This window comes from Rosa chinensis, chromosome 1 (assembly GCF_002994745.2).
Source record: "Rosa chinensis cultivar Old Blush chromosome 1, RchiOBHm-V2, whole genome shotgun sequence".
NCBI lineage: Eukaryota > Viridiplantae > Streptophyta > Magnoliopsida > Rosales > Rosaceae > Rosa > Rosa chinensis.
The window spans coordinates 63503113-63523452 of NC_037088.1; the positions used below are offsets into that span (position 1 = coordinate 63503113).

General features: G+C 38.4%; 3 protein-coding genes across 5 annotated transcripts; 2 read left to right on the forward strand and 1 right to left on the reverse strand.

The window, feature by feature from the left end:
* Window positions 1-2457: 2457 nt before the first annotated feature.
* On the forward strand, window positions 2458-5877 carry LOC112169168 (probable fructokinase-7). 3 transcript variants are annotated; one of them, XM_024306257.2, is made up of 7 exons: window positions 2458-2615; window positions 3567-3754; window positions 4280-4492; window positions 4589-4786; window positions 4917-5057; window positions 5227-5343; window positions 5517-5877. In XM_024306257.2, exons 1-7 carry the CDS (start codon window positions 2594-2596, stop codon window positions 5655-5657), a joined length of 1020 nt encoding a protein of 339 aa, XP_024162025.1. In that variant the 5' UTR covers window positions 2458-2593; the 3' UTR covers window positions 5658-5877. The 3 variants fall into 3 exon arrangements, with proteins under 3 accessions (XP_024162025.1, XP_024161956.1, XP_040373994.1); XM_024306188.2 differs by having other exon boundaries at window positions 2461-2615; window positions 3510-3754; XM_040518060.1 differs by having other exon boundaries at window positions 2479-2615; window positions 3573-3754.
* A 509-nt stretch (window positions 5878-6386) lies between these two features.
* On the forward strand, window positions 6387-9542 carry LOC112169305. The gene is made up of 7 exons (XM_024306349.2): window positions 6387-6625; window positions 6723-6754; window positions 7352-7449; window positions 7566-7648; window positions 7936-8013; window positions 8099-8197; window positions 9007-9542. The coding sequence occupies exons 1-7, from the start codon at window positions 6536-6538 to the stop codon at window positions 9283-9285; spliced, it is 759 nt and encodes a 252-aa protein (XP_024162117.1). The 5' UTR covers window positions 6387-6535; the 3' UTR covers window positions 9286-9542.
* Window positions 9543-14377: 4835 nt separating this feature from the next.
* Window positions 14378-17363, reverse strand: LOC112186931 (rho GTPase-activating protein gacII). The gene is made up of 4 exons (XM_024325505.2): window positions 16896-17363; window positions 16719-16810; window positions 15521-16564; window positions 14378-15413 (listed from the first exon to the last, which is right to left on the reverse strand). Exons 1-4 carry the CDS (start codon window positions 17077-17079, stop codon window positions 14721-14723), a joined length of 2013 nt encoding a protein of 670 aa, XP_024181273.1. The 5' UTR covers window positions 17080-17363; the 3' UTR covers window positions 14378-14720.
* Window positions 17364-20340: the final 2977 nt, after the last annotated feature.

Below are 20340 nucleotides of genomic sequence, written 5' to 3' on the forward strand. Positions count from 1 at the left end.
CCGGTTAGTGATCATGTGACAGGAGCTGGTCTCTGTTTGGCGTGGTCTTCTACTTCGGTGGTGGCTATGGCAGCTGCCGGGGAGCTTGACGATGATGGTGAGCCTGGGTCTCAAACCGGGCTCCGTGGGAATTGGACCTTGGGGGATGCTAGGGTTCCCTATATTGGGTTTTTGCCCATTTTTGGGGCTTTTGGGCTCGTCTTTGGTTGTTGAGCTCCCTGTGGGCTGGACATTGGGCTGCATGAGTCTCATGCTGAGCTGAGACTGATTGGAGTTTCTCAATTTGGGCGGCTCTGATGGATGAAGACGGAGCGGATGGTGCACTTGCATCCTCCTGCAATAGTGTTTGTTAATTTTATTTTGGTCGCAAAAACTGGTACTGGGTTGGTTCCTTTATTTTATTTCTTTTGAGTACATAGATTTTTGTTAGAATAATAGTGCTTAGATTTTCTAAAAGATAGGTGTATTTTGGGTATGCAGGTTTCTATTTGTATGTAGAATAAGATGTCTGTATGTCCTAAAAGACGACTCTTTCTGTCGACTCATAGGAGTGTGTCATTTGATACTGTTTGCTAAATTATAAAACTGAGTTGACCTCTTCGTTTGAAAAAAAAAAAAAAGACATTTTAAATACAAAGATATTAACAGAATAATGATCGATCACTTTTAACAAAGACATAAATAATAATGATCAATCACAAAGCTAGAGAATGGGGTTGCGTTTGTGATGAAAAATGAAGGACCACTAGTGATGCGATTGAGAACGTATGCAATTATCTCGGATTAAAAGTTAACGTTGCATGTTAATTAAGCGCAAATATTATATATTCCAAATCGCTTAGCTAGTCAGATCATATGATGTAACATTATATGACATTATATTCTTCTCTCTTTGCTTCTTGTAATTGTGGCCGTTGCCTTCATGCATGTAAACAGGTCGATGGAGGTTAATTGTTTATCCGATTTGTTTAGAATATAAGTTAACCGTAACTAATATGGTAAGATGTGACATGAATTTTACTTTGGTAAAATCTTATCGGTCAAGTCGCGATTCTCAATTGAAATATGGATAATAATCAATTAATTATTTTGACGGAATAGACTGCATTGATTAATTTCTAAAATGAATATGAATGCAAAAATTGTCTGAAATAAACCTAAGTATGCAACTATATATCTAAGCCAGTCAAACGAACAGTATACCTTTTCGCCATTACAATTAATGTTGTTTCTAATTTTCAACTTCGATCGCTAGATTCGTTGAGAAATAAGAACCCCTTATTCCCGAATTCAAAAAAAAAGAACCCCTTATTCCCTTAATAAGGGTAGATATGTCATTCTTTATGCCTTCGAAACATACAAATGAGCATCAGCCTAATCACAGAATTACAAAGAAAAATTCATTTAGAATTCTTATACGAGGTGCAGGCCAAAAATCCACGGGTGGGCACATGTGGTTCAATTGTTTTTTTTTCTTCTCAAATTAGTCAAATTAAGATGATTGACTAATTTCATGTATATATGGACAACGGACCACATGCCTTCACCAGCCTAGGCGTTCGTAAGTGTTATACCTAAAAGCTTCAAAGTCTTTCTAGGAGAAAGCAGGTCCCTTCAAGACAAGAGTGGGACAAATTCAAACTCAAATAAAATATTTTCACTTTTCAACTTTCATATCTCCAGACCGAGAAAAAAAAAAGAAAAAAAAAAAGACTTTCATATCTCCATTTGAACAAATAAAAGGTTTAAGGGAAGCAAACAACGCTTAGTAATTAGGTAAAAATTCGTTATTCCTACTTATTTCGATCAAAAGAGACGGACATATTTTATTTCAATTGAAAGACTCTTGACTTGTTTTTGTTCTGCAAGTTATTCATTTACTTATTTTATTTCACAAATTACTCTACGTGTTTGAGACTACTCTAATTCAAAAAATTTTACTCATACAAATGATGACTTTTGTCGCTAAATACAAAAAAATTTGAATTTATGCTCAAATTTTTATTTCTTTATTCTACACTAGATTTTTTTTTTTAGTTGAATTCAAAATTTTAAAAAATTATATTTATGTTAAATGGTCGCAAACTTGCGGACAAGTTAAAATCTTTATATAGAACTAACCTAGGTACTACTACATCCAATGATCCAATGTATTTGATTTCTCTTTTGGCCCATCTATGACTCTACATAATGAACAACCTAAGCAGTGAATGAGTTACCATTACCATAAATTGTTACAAAATTAACAAATGTAAGATTTTTTTTTTTTCCTCTTTCATTTTTTTCTATAAACCAATAGAGAAAAGATAGGAAAGAATAATACTTTAGCCTAGATATGGATTTTGGGTTTATTACCACGTAGAGTTCATCGCGTATGTCTTGGTTTTTTTCTATACAGCGCTCTCAGACGGTCGTCGCCTTTTTGATTCTTCAATATCGCAAACGTAGTATTTACCTTCTTTAAGCTTTACCACTTCCTTTGTCTTGTTCCTTCTCTTTATTAACAACTACTATCCCAAGCCGCCAAACCTTCATAGAGAGGGGGAATTCTTGTTGCACACTCTGCTTTCTCTTGTTCAATTCCATTGCTCTAATGGCTACTACTCCAAACTCAGGTTTGTTTCCACTTCTCTTGCTGCTTGTTCATATAAATTATACTGCTTTTTGATCACATATGTCCTAAAGTTGGGTCTTTGATTTCATTTAGTATCTTATTGGGGAGTTTTGCAAATCTGGGATCGGTTCCAAATAGTATTTTTGAGCTGAAAATTGTTTGTTTTGTAAAAATTCTGAGCTTTTGTTTTTTGTCTTGGTGTTCTTTTTCTATTTGGGTTCTTTTGTTGAATCCTGTTTTGCAGTGATGAATCTTTCTCTGCGTTTTTGATTGAATATCTCGTAGAAGTTTACTAAGAGATTCAATTCTTTTGAGTAAAAGTAGTGATCTAGAATCTTACTATATTCAAAAGTTTAGAACTTGCTCAGTTGCTCCATATGGGCTTACTAGCTTTATTAAGCACATGAGTTTGATGGTTGATCTGTGAAGTGTTTGAAAATTCCAGAAGAAAACTATAGAGATTAGTTGGTAAGGAATGTTTGTAAAGATTGAACATTGTTCTTAACATTTGGGAATTATGGGATCAGTAATTCAATAAGTTGCTTTACCCAATTGTGGGCTGTCAGGGATAAAGAGGAAAAGAAGAAAGGGTATTGATTCTAAGTTTCTAACACAGACCCCACTTGGAGAATCTGAGTGATTTTGATTTTGTTTTTTTTTTTTAAATGGCTGCTTATGGTTTATCGCTTTATTTTATAGCGATAAACTTTTTTGCTGGAATGTGTCTTCTTAATCTTGTCTAAGAAATTTATGGTTAATTGTTCATAATTAGCTTAGAACATATATGGTGGTACTCTAAATATGAAACAAGGTGGACTAGAAATAGCTCTGTTGAAAGATAAACTTTGTGATGTTGTGCTGTTTGAATAATACTGGTTAATGCATATGACTGCAGTTCTTGATGATCTCAAAAAATTGGATTTGGCTAAAGATTCAAAAAATCCTTCATCAGATGCAGGTTTAGAGAATAACAAATCGCTGGTTGTTTGCTTTGGGGAAATGCTGATTGACTTTGTGCCAACTGTTGCCGGAGTTTCACTTGCTGAAGCACCTGCTTTCCAAAAAGCTCCCGGGGGCGCTCCTGCTAATGTGGCTGTTGGTATCACAAGACTCGGTGGTTCAGCAGCTTTTATAGGCAAGGTGCATTTCAGTATTTTTCTGCCCTCTTCAGTGTGAAGACTTCTACTTCTTTTCCTTTGGTTTTGATTTTCTTTCTGGAGTCTATAATTGAGAAGGATATTTATAGCAAACCTTTTCTTGCATGTATGATGCATCTAAGAATTACGACAAATTGAATTTTTTTGAGTGTTATATGGTCCAAAAATGCATCTTTCTCCTGCTTTTTCTTGTGTGCCCGATTTCATAATAACCAGAAATGTGAGTCAAACAATGAATCCTCACCTTCTCGGTTATAGGAAACCCCTCTAAGATCTTATCACTTTGGACTGTGATTCCCTTCTCTTTCATTTGTAGTGTATTAAATATCTTCCAACTGATGGTTTCTCCAATCTAATAGAGTAAGAACCTTGGCTTCTTTTGGAACCTAGAGGCTTTTGGTGGCTCCAGCCTTTGCATGATCTTACAACTAACTTAATTTTCTATATGAAACTCATATTTTGATGTTAGTGGTTCCTTGTCTCAACTTACAAAGTACCTGCAATACAGGTAGGTGACGATGAATTTGGCAAGATGTTGGCTAATATTCTAAAAGAAAACAATGTTGACACCTCTGGCGTGCGATTTGACCACAATGCAAGAACTGCATTGGCATTTGTAACACTCAGAGCTGATGGTGAGCGCGAATTCTTATTTTTCCGTAATCCAAGTGCTGATATGCTTTTACATGAATCAGAACTTGAGATAAGTCTTCTTCAACAGGTGTGCTATCTTTTTCATCTTTATTTGAGAAACAGTCCATCAATATAACAAGCCTACTCATTTGACTGAAACTGATCCAGAGAATATTCTTTGCAGGCAAAAATTTTCCATTATGGTTCAATTAGTTTGATTGATGAACCATGCAGGTCAACCCATCTAGCTGCGATGAGCATAGCCAAGAAGTCTGGTTGCATCCTTTCTTATGATCCAAATTTGCGATTGGCATTGTGGCCATCAGCAGAGTTTGCACGGGAAGAAATAATGAGCATATGGGATCAAGCAGATATTATCAAGGTAAGATGTTCGAAAATACAAAATTCATGTGTGGAAGTTAACATTCAATAGCTCTTGGATAGGTGCAGAAATACTATCTGTATATTTATTCTTAGTTTTCATCAGGTTTTGTCTTATTACAAACTTGCAGATAAGCGAGGATGAAATAACTTTCCTGACTGGTGGTGATGATCCTTATGATGATAATGTGGTGTTGACAAAGCTTTTTCATCCTAATCTTAAGCTTTTGATAGTAACTGAAGGATCAGAGGGTTGCAGATATTACACTCAAGTACGTCCGTCAAGTTTCTTTTTTATTCTATTTTCAGTATCTGGTGTCTCTCTTGGAAAAAGAACTCACTAATTTGTGGAACAATGCTAACTAGATTGCCCGTCTTCCACCTACTCTATTTCTAGTTAGTTGTTTACAATCATGTTGACATGATCCAAAATTCTCTCAGAATTTCAGGGGTCGTGTTGCTGGTATTAAAGTAAAAGCCGTAGATACAACTGGTGCTGGTGATGCATTTGTCGGTGGGATACTCTGCAACATAGCTTCTGACTTGAGTCTTTTTCAGGTACCTACTCCTCATGCTTGTGTGCTGAAGAGTGAATTCTGCTAGAAAATCTATTGTATTAGTTTTTGTTTCTTGACAGTAGTTTCAAATGACAAGATATAATTTAATATGAAGATATATATGCTGCAAAAGATATCACTTCCTCTAGCACTGAGCAATATTTCATCTGGCAGGATGAGAAGGGGTTACGAGAAGCTCTACTCTTCGCGAATGCCTGTGGCGCAATCACAGTAACAGAACGAGGAGCCATTCCTGCAATGCCGACAAAAGAAGCTGTCCTCCGGTTTTTAGCTCAGGTCACTGATCAAAAGTAGAGACCACACGCCACTATTCCTAACTCATGTATCAAGCTAAAGCTTGTATAATTTGATTTTCCCTGTTGAGGTATCATCGAGCTTTCCGCTCCACGAATCCTCCCCCTATAAGTTTTCAATCTCCCTTCCAATGTACAATGGTGGATATACACACCGCCAATAATTGTCTAGTCACCTTTGTGAATGATTTTTTTTTTTTTTGGTGATGCAATTTAATCCATTTTCACGCCTCAACTAATTCATATTTTCGTATGAGAATATCTTGAATAGGACGGCCTTGTTACATGACAGGTTCAAGCACCTTATAATATATGGAAATACCAAAAACGTTCTTTATACTTCAAACACTACAATTGAGTGGTTGGACAAATCGAATGGTCAAATTACCGTCTCGACGAGTTCTCCTCAATGGTATATCGTTTCATACCCAAAATTGCTGATCCCTTTGCTTCAGTTTTTGGCTTATGAGCTGTACAAAGTCTCTGATTTTTTTTTTTTTTACACAACGAAACAGAAACCGTTGCTTGCTGCGGCGTCTTCGACTTTTTACCGCTTTGTTTGCAACTCGGCAGTCGGCACGTTCGGCGAGTGACGTCACGTGATGGAGCGGGATCCATTTACCAGGGGTAGTTTCGTCATTACAAATAATCTCGCAAACACCGACCCGCTATTTTTATTTATGTTTTATTACAGATAATCAGAAAATGTGAAAATCCACGTTTAACGGAAAGCGAAACGAGGGAGAAAGGAAGAAGAAAAACGACGACGTATAAAGGAGAAATGGGGAAGGGGTCTCTACAGGTTTGGGAGTTTGAATCAGAAGTCGTCGTCGTCGTCGTCGTTGCCCCTCTGATTCAAATTCCGGCGAGAATTCGGCAATGGCTTCGAAAATGAATCAGTCTCTGCTGCCGGAGATCGGACCCGATGGCCTTGCTCGCGAGGCCTCCGTCGTTACCTACACTGAGAAAGTACCTCTCTCTCTCTCTCTCTCTCTCTCTCTCTCTCTCTCTCTCAATTTCTAGTTTCTTTGGTGGATTTTTGAAGTGTGTGATGGTTTTGTGGCAGGTGATCGAGGAAGAACAGCATCGATTGAGGAAGTAAGTAGGTTTTATTATTATTATTTTTAATTCAATCTCACATTTTCATTTGGTTCTCTATGGAGATCTGTTAGGGTTTTGTATCTGTTTTATAAGCTGTAAGTATCAGTTTATGGAATTCAAGTTGCTAGAGTTGAGTGTTGGAGCAGAAATGTGGTGAATTATAGTTGCTGTAATAGATGATATAATCGGATAGTGAATTTTGAATTTAGCGATTTGCGATAAGGAGAATTGTTTGACAAGATTGAATGTATTAGTTTCTCGATAATTTTGAGGGATCCAAGTAAATAAGAAGCTTAGATTTATCTTTAAAGATTAGCTTTGTTCAGTAATGGGAAGCAAGTATCAAGGCTATAGGAAGTTGAGAAAAATGGGAAGTATCTTTGCATGTTTTGATCGTCGGCATTCTAGTGTGCTCAAGTCACAAATGCAGTAGCGCGGGAATTTAGAACAGGGACAGATCTTAGGTTCTGTATTCTTGTATCTTTTAATCTTAAACTGTTTTGCAGATTGTTTTTAACAAAAATGTAGCTATTGCAATTGACTTTGTTCAATAGGATCCGCTAATTTATGAGTGAAAATGCTAAACCTTTTCAGATATATAGAAGAAAATTACTCTAAAATCCGCGATGTTGAGCGAGAGTTTGCAAGTCTTTCAATGGAAATGAAACTCACAGCTGGGCCGAAAAAATCAGGTTGCTACAATATCATTGCTAGTTGCTATCATGTTGCAGTTTTTTGGAATTATGGTTTTCTTTTATTAGTATTTGAAAACATTTTTCCATTTTGTTTTTGTGTATGTGTTCCTAAGCTCTTGAACACTTGAGGAAGAAAATAGAGATGGCAACTGAGAGAATTCACGCTGCGAAGCTGAAGGAAGATCAAGCAAAAAAGGTCTGTCCCTTTCAACTTGAATACTTGAGCAAACTGAACTACAGCTTTTAAGGATCAAAATTTTCAAATAAACCTGGTCTGGTATTGTCTATTTAGAAGTAAGCTGGATTGAATTGTTTGACCTGGTGGGATCATACCTGAGTGCAGATTCATTGAAGAACTCTAGCTACAATTAATGCATAGAGATTTGATGCTTGTATAGTAATTTGGATGGTTCTCCAAATCATTTTAATTAAGAGAGACATTACCGATTGCATCTTATGGGTATTTGTTTTGATGTATATCAGGCATGGGAAGCAGCAGCAAAGGTTGTTAAGGATGAGGAAGCCATCAAGCAGAAGCTATGTGAAGACTTAAATAGTCTGGTACATCATCTTATTTTAGTGCAGCCTTGAGTTTAGTCTTAAGTCTCAACAAATGTTGTTGACAGTGTGTTTTAACTTTCAACAGGTACAAGAAAGCAGCAATACTCAGTTTTCAAGACTGGAGGAGTTAAAAAGACGACTTGAAGCTTTGAACCCAACCAGGTCATCAGCGTCGGTTTCTCTTGTAAGTTCTCTTTTCATATATGAGGATATTATATTTATAAAATTGTGGATGGGATGGATGGCATTGCATTGTAGTTATCGAGTGAAATAGATTTTATGATATCTAAACATGGCAATATTTTCATGCATGCAGTTTAACTAATTCTCATCTGCCCGTGTGTGTTAGTAATAGGCACTAGCCTTCATGCATCAGGTGTGTTGACTAAACAAACAAATGTTCAGTTTCTTTTGGCTTTGAGGATTCAGAAGCTTTCTTTTTTCTTCCATTAGCCTCAAAAAAAATATTTTCCTTGTTCCTTCAAGTGATCACAGATATTGCAATGTCTGTATGCACTATGAAGTGCAGGATTATCTTGACAACTGCTGGTGTACCACTTAGATATTGCATTAGTATTTTGAATAATGATCTAGAGGTCAATTCAAACCAGTTATAAATGTTCAACGCATGGCAGGTGTCTGCCCTCTCCATTTCAGTGGTTAGCTCGTAATTCTTCCCATTGAGAAGTCATAATTCTCTGGTAAATTTGTTGATGTGTTTTAAGATCAGGCTAGCCTTACAGAAGTAATTTTGTTGGCTACAGTGGCATTTGCACAAGTATACCTGCCTAGATGAGCCTGACCAATAGGTTGTTGCAGGGAGAGGGGAAAAGAGTGCAGCCAAATCAAACTTTTCCTTTTCCTAACCTCTTACATGCCTAGGCAACATTCCTCATGTATATTTGAATAGCCACTGACTTGGAGCATTCAGATGTTCATAGCTAAGCAGGTAGGATAGAAATACTAATAGCTTCCGTTTGATATTATGTTTAGGATGGGAACTCAATGGGACTTGCTCAAAGTGTCACCACTCCCGATTCCTCTCAAGTTCCTGGTGGAGTCACTGGTAACATACCTAATCAAGGAAATGCTGGAAACGTTCCGGTCATGAATGGGAACAATCAGCAGCTTCCTGTTGAGGGTGAAGGAAGAGGAAAGAAGAAAACCCAGTTCCATGGAAGAGGGAAGGGACTTGGAGCCGTGCCCAAGGGCAGAGGACCTCCTGCGCCTGGTTGGACGGGATCTGGGTTTGATGTGGATGGTAGAAATTAGAAGCATTATATCAGATTCCCTCATTGCGGAAGCCATTGGAAAAGCCTCTGCTCAATCACTCACCGGATATATTCTTTAGTTCATCTTTTTTTTCCTTGGCTCTGTTCTCCTTCCCTTGTATTCTTTAAACTGTCATTAGCATTTTCATATGGGAAGTGCAATCCAAGCTTTATGACTTCTCATTGCGTCCTCACAGCAGTGTATCTAACCAATATCATCTCCGTAAGCATGAATCGAAAACATATGTTACTTGTTCATCCTTGTTATCAAATCTGCAACATGAAAAATACGAGGAACCATTTTCTTAGTGGTCAAGTAATGTGTCGTCTCCCTGTTCTAGGAACAAGCAGTGAATTGATTAATGGGGTTGATACAATTGAAATCATTTCCCTCTTTAATTTAGTGGTCTTAGAACGTAATAACAAATGATTGAATCTCAAAGGACATGCGTATGTATTAAGCCATAAATTCTTGGTACTCAGATGTCAGAAAGGTAAACTAAATTTTTTCTTTTATCAATCTAACCAGGCAAGGAAACCTGAGGACCAGAATTATACACTGACATCTATTAAGAAGAATCGAAACGGTACAACTGAAACTTTATAAATAAAAGGATGAAGTTCTCGGTTCAAAACATTACTGGACTAGAAATTTATTGTTTCTGGTAATTGTTTCCATGCAGAAATCGTATCTGATATAATTAAAGCAAGATTGGTGCACAAGCCATCAGATTCTCCAATGTCTACCTATTTTATTTATTAGCAGCAGAAAAAGTTCCCCCTCTTTCTGAATTTCAAATTGCGAGTTCAGTCTTGAAGTTTGGCTGATCCTCCTTAAGTTTGGAATTGTCCGGAGCAACGTTTTTAAAAATTGCTTACTATAATGACAGCTGAGAGCCAACTTTAAAAACCTGCTTTCGAAACCTCATCATTCAGAGCAAAAGAAATAAATAAAATCATATCATTACTACTTGATAGAAAAACAATCTTATTTCTTTTTTCATTTTATTTTGTCCATATGAAGGAATAAACAATTTGATTGAACAAAAGGTGTTTTTGGAAATTTTGGCGATGTGTCCGTTTTTACCAAAAACTGTGGGAAGTTTTTTTTTTTTTTTTTTTTTTTTAATCCCCACCCCTCCCCACCCATGATGGGGCTCGAACTCCTGACCTCCCAAATGAGAGTTCAGAGCCTTACCACCCCACCAACACACACACACTCTTTTTTAAAAAGTGTTGGTTCGAATGGAGCAGCCTAGCGGGTCATGGTGGGATGCAGAAGGCACCGACACGTTATCCTTCCACTGCAAAGAGAGGGAGGTGATCGCTGCTCTGTGAAACCAGCCTCACGCATTGCCCTCCTCTTTAGGAACCATGAAGCCCAGAGCCTTCGCCCAAGCCACATAGCCCAACTCTTTGCTTGGAACGGGCGAGTCAGAATATAGCCATTCTGAACCCAACCAGCTAATGCTGAACCAAAGTCCCAACACCCCCGTGCCCCCACTTGGGTCATAAGCTGGCGTGACCAAGCTCGGCGCATTCCTTTGACAACGCTGGCACCGCGCAAAACTATTTTTTGTGGCGCTAGAAGGAGTTACTTTTAGGGGCAACGACGTGTGGGAAGTAATTTTGGTGATTGTGACTAAAATCATATTTTCTTATTTTCGTACTAAAAATATATTACTCATAAAATTTGAATATTTTCTAAATTAATGAAACTGAAAATTTGATTTCGAAAACTTTTTATGATTTTTTAGTGTGGGAATATAAAAAATTTATAGAAGTAAGTTCGTTCGAATTTTCGACCTTCTATAAGTTCAAGTGTCTTGTAAAAGTCATGTTTCACAAATTGAAAGCATACATTTTTGAAAAATATCTTCTAGAAAAGAGAACACGTATAATATAACCCTTTGAATATGGTAAAGATTTGACAGAAAGCTTAGATTCACATCCGAAAAAAAAACCCTTCCTCTTTCTAAACTATCCAGATAACCTTTTCTCACTTAACCCAAGCTAGATCAATATGATTATTTACAAAACTAGAAGTCTGGAATGGAAGGATTGGTTGGCTCTTTATGTGTTACAGTTCCCATAGCCCCCTCGGCTGCTACCTTATTGTTGTGCACAGACTAGACTCAGTGCCCTGAATGCATCGGACACCAAGGCCAGGGGTAGCCCAACCCTGTATAGTTACAATCATAACACTGAAAGACTAGCCGAGCTAGCTAGGGCGAGGATGATGATGATGAAGATTGCTCAGTTGCAGTGGCTAGTAATTGGTCAAGTCTGTGGTCTTCTAGTTGTTCATTTATTTTTGCATTAACATGTTTCTGCAAAGTTAGGCCAACCTTTAAATTTTGAGCCTGCAAAAACTCGACCTTACCATCATTTTCACTGGCCACCGCTCTCTTATAATTGTCACGTCAAATTCTATCTATCTCAGTATTATTGGTGTAAAAGTAAGTACTTGCACAGAAACGTACCTGTGTTGTAATGGTGAAGTACGTTTTGTCAAGTCTATTTACTCTATCACTATCTAATTTTCTTGTAACAATTACAGTAATGTTCTTCTAATGGCATTATTGCATATATTGTCCCATCAATCCAAAGAAAACCATTAAATTGAGCAGCTTCATCATCAATTCCATCAACCTTAATTATGTAGAAAGTTCTATAGTATTCCGGAATTTTAATATTCCAGAAATGTGACCAATGTTAGATAGTCGTTGCTTGCACATTGTTGTATATATTGAACTAATCTAACTATTAACGTTTATGAAGTTTCGTTACTCCGGAAGTCCGGATACTATAAACACATCTCTAACCTCTGAAGTTAATTAGCAGAGGTTACACAATTTTCACAAATTCATATCACACACCTCTAGTGGAGACTTAGAAAAATACAGATCCATAAGCTGCAAGACTTTAATATCTTCAATCTGTTCAAACATATATCATTAATTGGGATGCAGTCAACTCTCAGATTTCTGCAACATGATGGAAATGTCTCATAATTTAAACCCCAGGCCACATGCATGTCAATATGTCATTTTGTATTGCATTACATTTCATTTGAAATTCCCGCTCAGTTTCTATATATATCTCTAGCATAGTTTTAGCTCACTGCCAATACTAATCATTTAATCATTTAAGAGATCTAAATATGTGTAAGATTAGTAATTGCTGAAAATAAATCCTACCCTCTCCAGAAGCCATGTATCATTGAGGGTTTGGTAGGATGTGACATGCCATTGAGCCCTTATATATCCATTTGACAAAAACAGAGACCAACTTATTCATCTCTCTCATTGCTTCATTTTCAACTCAAGAGGCCTAGTTATTAATTAGTAATAACTCATCCATATTATAATAACTAATATTTAAATTTCGCGTGGGAATCTTTGCAATTAGGTCCCTATAATCTAGATTATTGTCCTTTTCATTCCCTCCATGCTATTTGGCCTCACTGTCCCTCTAAACTGTTATGTGAGATCGGCTGGATATAATATACAAGTAAGAAAGCATGCACAGAGTAGTGTTTGTTATTAGCTTTGCAGTATGACTAGCTCCCTTCTTCTTCTTCTCCAGCTTCCCAATTAACAATCTAGCTAGCCATAGCATTCCACTTAACTTTTAAGGCCATACTCGATCTTTTAGGCCTGACTTTTCAGGCCATGCGATCCTGAAATGCAGTTATGGCAATGTATGTGATTCTGGTAGACAATGTCGTGTAATGATATAACACACACAGAATAATGTTTCATTATTAATAGAGAGAGAGAGAGAGAGAGTTCATACTGCTCGATCTCTACTTGTTTACACGTTTTTGGTATGCAGTGTCAGTATGCATAAAGAGTTTGATTGCATGCATGACTAGCTATACTTTTCTTTGGAAAATTACATAGATACAATTTGTTGAATTAGGCTTTTTAACATCATCACTACTCCCTGCAGTTTATTCCATGGATGAACTTGTTAATGCTGAGAACTATGTTAAGCACACTAAGCTAAAATACAGAAAAGTTAATTAGGCATTGGTATAAAACCAGGAAATTAGATGTACATTAGTTATTCCTATCCAATTTGGCTTCTGAATTCGCACCAGATTCATATATGTTCTGGTTTTGCGCAAAATGACCATCTTAATTAATTCCTAGCCAATTTGGAGAACAGGATTAGGTTGATTGGTTAGGATTTTAATAAGTTTTCAAGCTCAGACTCCCATGAGATGCAGTGTTACAACCAAATCCTGTAGGATTCTCATGGCATATACCCTTTACAATCCCAAATATATATAGTGGTACATATTAGTTAGTGGTTACTGGTTGGTGCTGAAACCCAGAAGATTAAAACTAATAAAAACGCATTTATCTTATTTTATTTTTCCTCGAAAATGAAACTTATCCATCAAGTGTTATGTCTTCCATATTTTGTATGGGATGGCATCATTGTATGGATGAAATAGGCTGTTCGCAATCTTCTTCTTTCACTATTTAATTATTTGTCAATTTATAGTGTAAACTCAGCAAAAATTTACCATTTGTTTTCAAGATCACTCTATAGAAAGCTCATTCATGCATATAACCTGCTATGCAGTATTCTTCTTTGAATGCTAATTCAAAACATAAAAATTATAATTACAAAAATAATTTGTAAGTTTTTTTTTTTAATATGAATTGATCTTATTAAAAATTAAAGTCATAATACAAATTTTTTTGTTGCTTCATGTTTTTGGAGTTGTATAATTTACAAGTTTAAAAAGAGTGTTTCACGTGTTTACTTAGCTTGATAAAAATAAAATCAATCGTTTTTATCTAATTTATAAATGAATGTAGAAATTCATAATTTTCTTAAAATAAGACACGTATAATATGAATTTCTCTGTAATATTAAGTACGAATGAACTTACAAATCATAATAATTCTAATTTCGTACTTAGACATGCTAGGAAATGATATATCAATGTCCTCATTTAGAAATTTGAATACATGCGAGTTCGACACACCCCCTTCCACCACTAATACAACAGTGAGTCCGTACTAGACCATACATATATATTTGTACTTAGTATATAACATATGAGATGTACGCACTTACATTAACGTACTTTGATAACCCAAAGAATACAAATATAATTTCGAAAGCTAAGCAACAATTTACAAATTACAAAAGGCTAGAGCTCGAGAAGAAGGGAATGGATTCCTCTGCGGCTCTCTGCCACCCCTGTCGGTCCTCCGAGACCAGACGTGTCGCCCTCTCGCCCACTTTACAGGTCCCAATCTGCACGCGGGCCCCACCACCACCGAGCACCCCCGGACGAATAGCATCTCATCACGTGAACCACCCATGTGACCCCCCCCTGCACCCCATGCACCCTGGTCTAGCTCTGGTCTCTAATGCGCGCCCATGCACCGTTACGCCGTCGTTTCAGGGAATTCAAAACCATAGGCACATAGCCGTTTCGTGCACTAGAGTGTCCAATATGTCCTCCTCCATCTCCCTCATCACCCCCTCTCCTTCTTCTTCAAAAGCCAAAGCCATTACACTTTGCACCTTCGAATCCGGCAAGTCCTCGTCGATCAACTCGTCGATGTCCTCTAGAACACGGCAATCGGCGCCCGGAAAGCTCTGGATTTTGTAGCACACAATGTCGATCAACTTCGATCCCTTGTAACCAAATTTTGTAGCACTAGTTGAGCTGACCCATGGCTTGAGGTTGAGATAGGGTCTCAAAATTTCGACAAGAATTTCGTCTACCACATGAAACACTAGCTTCCGGTTGCACCTAAGGCCGAGCTGGCTAGGGTGAGTTGTGGTAAAAGCGGTGAAAGAGTCTTCGAGGTGGTAAAAAATGGAGGGGTCAAGTGGGTGGGACGGAGAGAACCAGTTGGTGAACGAAACTTGTGTGTCTTTATCTATGCCAGTACGGCATAATATTCTCGTGACGTACTGGAGCACATCTGCTGATATTCCAACAACAACACCAGCGCCACCGGTGGTTCTGGCGGCGGCGAGACCGTTTGGTACTACGTCGTAGTTTTTGCCTCGGGCAGCGAGCACAAGGCTCGAGGAGGAGGCTTGATCTTGTTTGTACTGACTCTGCAGCTGCTGGCTCGTGGAACTAGATAACTGTGATAACCCGCACAGAAACAAATAATAAGTACTAGGAATTTGCAAAGATAATTTAGAATAAAAAACCGAGCAATATGTAAATTGACAAACATATGATAAGTTACCTGTTTTTGTGGGAGTTTGGTCGCCGGCGGTGAAGGGTCTTTCTTGATCGGAAGAAGAGTAGGCACATTGTTGAGATTGAGAAGATTGTTCGAGATGAGTTGGGTTTTCTTGCATTGCTGCTGAGCTCTTGTGGGAGCCGTTGATGGACGAACGAAGGCTTCTTCTTGCTTCTTCAATTTAGCTGGACTAAACCCGTCGTCAACAATTCTTCGGCTCTTCTGAATTGATATGGCCTGAGGCGGCTTCTGTTCTTGCAGTGGTTGAGGCTTTGGCTTGGCTTGAACCTTGACATTGTTTGGTTTTGGAGGTAGAACTTGAATTTGGTCCTTGCAAGTTGTTGATGTTGTTGTTGCTATAGTATTGGTGGTGCGTGGTTTGATGGTCTTGGCCTCCGACAATCTGAGCCTTGGGGAGCAAGAAGAAGGTGTTGATGGTTTTCCGGGATTTGCGTCTTGCGTAGCTTTTTTCAATTTGAGCTGGTGATTGAGGAGGTCTCGATCATTTCTTGTGGTGTTTGTGACGTCGACCAATCCCATTTTCCTGCTCACAGTCTCCTTGACCTGTTTGACGATTTGCCTAGCATAGTGACTCGGGCTCCTCCCACTCTCATGGTCTCCAATAATACTCTTGAGCAGCTCCTTCCTTTTAAAAGACGACAGCCTAGAAAACTCCAACTCCTCGCCAACGGCTATGTTCTCTTTGTTGATCTGAAGCGAAAGGCGGTGGTGGTGATCAACGTCCGATCTTCTGCCAGATGATATTCTAGGAGTCTCCGGTAACGAGCGAGTACCTGCTGCTTTGAAGTCTTTGGTGTTTTGGAGGGGTTGGCGAGAAGGCCGAAGAGGGTGTAGATTCAAATGTGGCTTTGAAATGGAACGAGGATTTGGTGTTAATGATGAAGTAGAAGAGGGCGAGTGAGATTCAGGAAGAAGGTCAAGACCCATTAATCTTGCTACTAGACTTGGAGTCTTTGTTCCTGGTGAGCAGCTGCTGCTATCTGATACTGTGCCTCCACTTGTTTTGATTTGTTGGATTTTCAGAATCTGCATATAAACAAAGTGGTCCTGGGTTAAGTCCTGCGTATATCATTATCTTCATCATTACCACTTGCTTTTCTGTAATGTTAGAGAAAAGGGTGAGAAATCCAAAAAAGGAAAACAAACTAAAGTATGATGATGTTATGCTACAACAACTTACAGGACTGTTTAAACTTTCTTCTTCTTTTGTGATAGATGACAATGAAGTCCCTTCCTCAGATGAATCCAAGCTATTCCTTGGTGCTTCAACACCTGAATCATATATCAATCAAAATTTCTCCCCTTCTTTCCTTAAGAGTACTATATTTAGAGTAGAAGAGCATGAAAGATGACGTACCTTTGGGGAGAGAGAGATCTTCTGGGCGTAGAGAGTGTTGTTGGTGGTGTAAATTAGGGAACTGAAGTTGATGGAAATCGAAGAGCTGAAAAAGAGCACACATGCAACCAGAAGTGGTGGTGTCTCTCTCCCCTCCTCCACCATCTCCACCACCTCTCTTCGAGGCTCTTCCACCCCAACCCATAACAAACGCTAAGCTATGCAAAGTTGCAAACCACTCCTTTTGAACAAGAAAGATGTTCCTAGATTTAATGCTAAATCTTCTCTAACAATATATGAGAGTGAAAATGACAGAAGGGCCAGTCTTAAAGAGCTAATTAAAGACTATGACTTGACTTTGCATATGTTTGAGAGAAAAGGCTAGCTGTGCTGATGTGATGTGATGTGATGTGAAGAAGCGAGAAAAGCGGATCCATGAAGCATAAATAAGAGCTAACATTTGATTTTGAGCAAGGGAATTAAGTAGATATCAGCAAGCAAAAGAGTGAGTGAAGGTCTTGGCCCTCTTGGGGTATATCTTCTCTCTCTTTCCTTCACATTCACAGACACTCAATTTTATCTCCTTTTATCTTTTGTTGTTTTTTGACACTCACTCCCAAGCTTTTACCAGACTCAAAACCAAGAATCAGCCTCTGCTTTTCTTTCTTTCTTTTCTCTATCTCACATTGGGAAGGGAGAACTGTAAAGAAATGGAAAAGATGACGATATGACCACGCACCTCTCTCTTATATTATACAGCAAGAGAGACATTCTCTCTCTCTAATCCAACCCTCACCTATCTTATATCCAGGTGAGTGTAAAGTGAGCTCGAATCGCAGTAGTGTCAAAGTGATTCACACACCACACCATTTATGGGTCTTGGTATACGAGGTGTATTGGGGATCTGCGACTTGACCCTTTTGGTTTTAATATTCTATCTAACCTCTTACAATTTCAGTTTCAGTTACTAACCTGCAGCTACTTTAATTTGATGCTCTTTAACCATGGTTAACCTCATTACTCTTCCCCTCTAACTTGGGGTGGTATAGCCGTATATATAGCTAGCTAACACAACCAAAGCCACCAAGGACAGTACTATAATGGGTCAAGCTCAAATAAAATGTACCTATGTAATTCGATTCGATAATTGAGTGGCTATCATACCTCAGTTCATATATTCCTCATCCTCGCAACCAAATCCAAATTTTGAATTTTTTGGTGTAGCATATATATGCTCTTCTATCAGGTTTCAATGTATAGGATTATGTATGGACTATTGACCTGTTATGTGTCAAACATTAAAAACTATCACGAGTAGTCTAGAACACTATTTAAACCACTTTATGCAGTTATGCATCAACAGAATTACTGACAAGTTTAAATACTAATGAATATAGCACTGAATTCACTGTCGGCATTTTACACAGACAATCTATTAACTATTCATCCCAGTTTTAAAACATTTACCTCACATGCATTGAGATTTATATAATTAACTGTGAGATACCCTCTTATTCAAATCTAATTGTACTCGCTTCAATAGTAATGCTATAGCTAGCTAGCATCCAAGTATAATTATCATCTATGGGAACCTCTCTTTACCCTAATGTTTGCCTTTTATATACATTCCTATGCTAAGTTGGTTACAGATATATCCAGATGGTATTACAGAAGCTAGGCTAAAAAAGACAGCCATTCCAATTAGCTAGCTCAGAAGTTGCTTTCAGAAATCATTCAGTGATGGAAACAACGGACCCATAAGAACTTTAGCAGCTAGCTAAACGCATCCATGATCGTCTGGCTGGCCGGCCACTGCGTGACAAATCTCTCTTCCGACATGGAAATGCATTAGAGGACAAGTGGACAAATTAAACCATCCATATACACATAATTGCATATGCTATGGACCCCGAAACTAATTCATGCAGTAGTACGTACTGTGAAAGAGATGAGAGATGAGGATCCCACTTGGACTGAGATTTTTCGGAGCCTGAGTTTTGCTTAACCTTCCAGGCTCCAGCGCAGATCACATCGATGGGGTGGTGTGTAACATGTATATGTATTAGGGGACCACGTACAAGTATACGGGTTGAAACCTCAAATGCTCCTGTTCTTTCCTTGACATGACACTTGGGTTTTCTGCATTGTAATACTGCAATTTGAATTCTATTATTTTCTCGATAATTAGTGATATTAAAGAAAAAATTACGGATTTTAACTTAAGATCTCGTCGTCTCGAATGTATGGATAGCAAACCCACATGTGTTGTTGTGTTCTCGTCGTACATTTAGATGCTTTCGTGTGAGCAACATGAATGACTGTTTTACATATAATGTGTAAATTGTGTATGTTCAAATATAGAGTATTCAATTCAGATATTAATTAGGGACATCGACCTCAATACCCAAAACTTCAGCCCCCAGAGCTAGAGGGTTTTAGTGATGGCTAGTTCTTTTCCTCTTCTTTTCCGTTCGGGCTGATTGCCCCATGTGTACCAACAAAAAAAATAAAACAAAACAAAAAATACCCAAACTTCAGCCCAAGTGCTCTCTAACTTACCCCACCAACACATTATAATTCCCACCCAACCCATTTAACTGTAAAAAGACGATACTGAGCTCCGAAAAATAAAAAATTACACGATGCCACTCAACCCTCTCTCTCTCCCCCTCCCGCTGCAGGGGCGTGGTCGACGAGGAGGAGGATCTCAGCTTCCTCCTGAGCAGGGCCATGACGGCAGCACTATCCAGATTCAGACCAATTCAATGGGGAGAACTACGACGATGCCGACGACTTCTCCGATTTCGAGGAGGGCGATCAGGAGGCATACAAGAAGCCGAAGGTTGACGAGAAGGACGTCGTCTTTTTAAAGGGGGGCGAACTTCAGCGAGACGATCAAGAAGAACAGGTTCGTGCTAGTTGAGTTCTACGCGCCGTGGTGCGGATACTGCCAGGCTTTGAAAATGAACTCACTGTACTTGAAGGTGGATTTGGGGAGGTTATGGAGGTTTGTGACTGGGAGGAATAAGAAGTTGGGGGCTCTGAGGGAGCAAATCTCTTTGGCTTTGACTGAGTGTGTGTGTGGATCCGGGAAGTTTGTTCTGGAGGCGATCTCGGAGGTGTTTCCGGTGGACAAGAGGTCGAATAAGATCGCAGAAAAGTGAAAAGGTAAAATTGTAAAAAAATAAAAAAAAATAAAAAAAAATCGGTAAGTTGGTTCTGGGTTTGTGAAAAGTCATTTCAAGATAATTGGCCCAAATGGGAAATAAGGGTGAAAGAGAGGAGCGTATGGTGGGCTTAGAGTTGCACTGATCAAAAGGGTGGAGTAGGGACTTTGCTGGGTTGTCTGGACATATTGAGACGATTTGTAATACAGTGACAAACATAAGCAGCTACATTATTGAATATGGGAAAGGAAGAGATTGATAATGTGATAGAGACTTAAAAAGAGTGACAGGTCCCATCC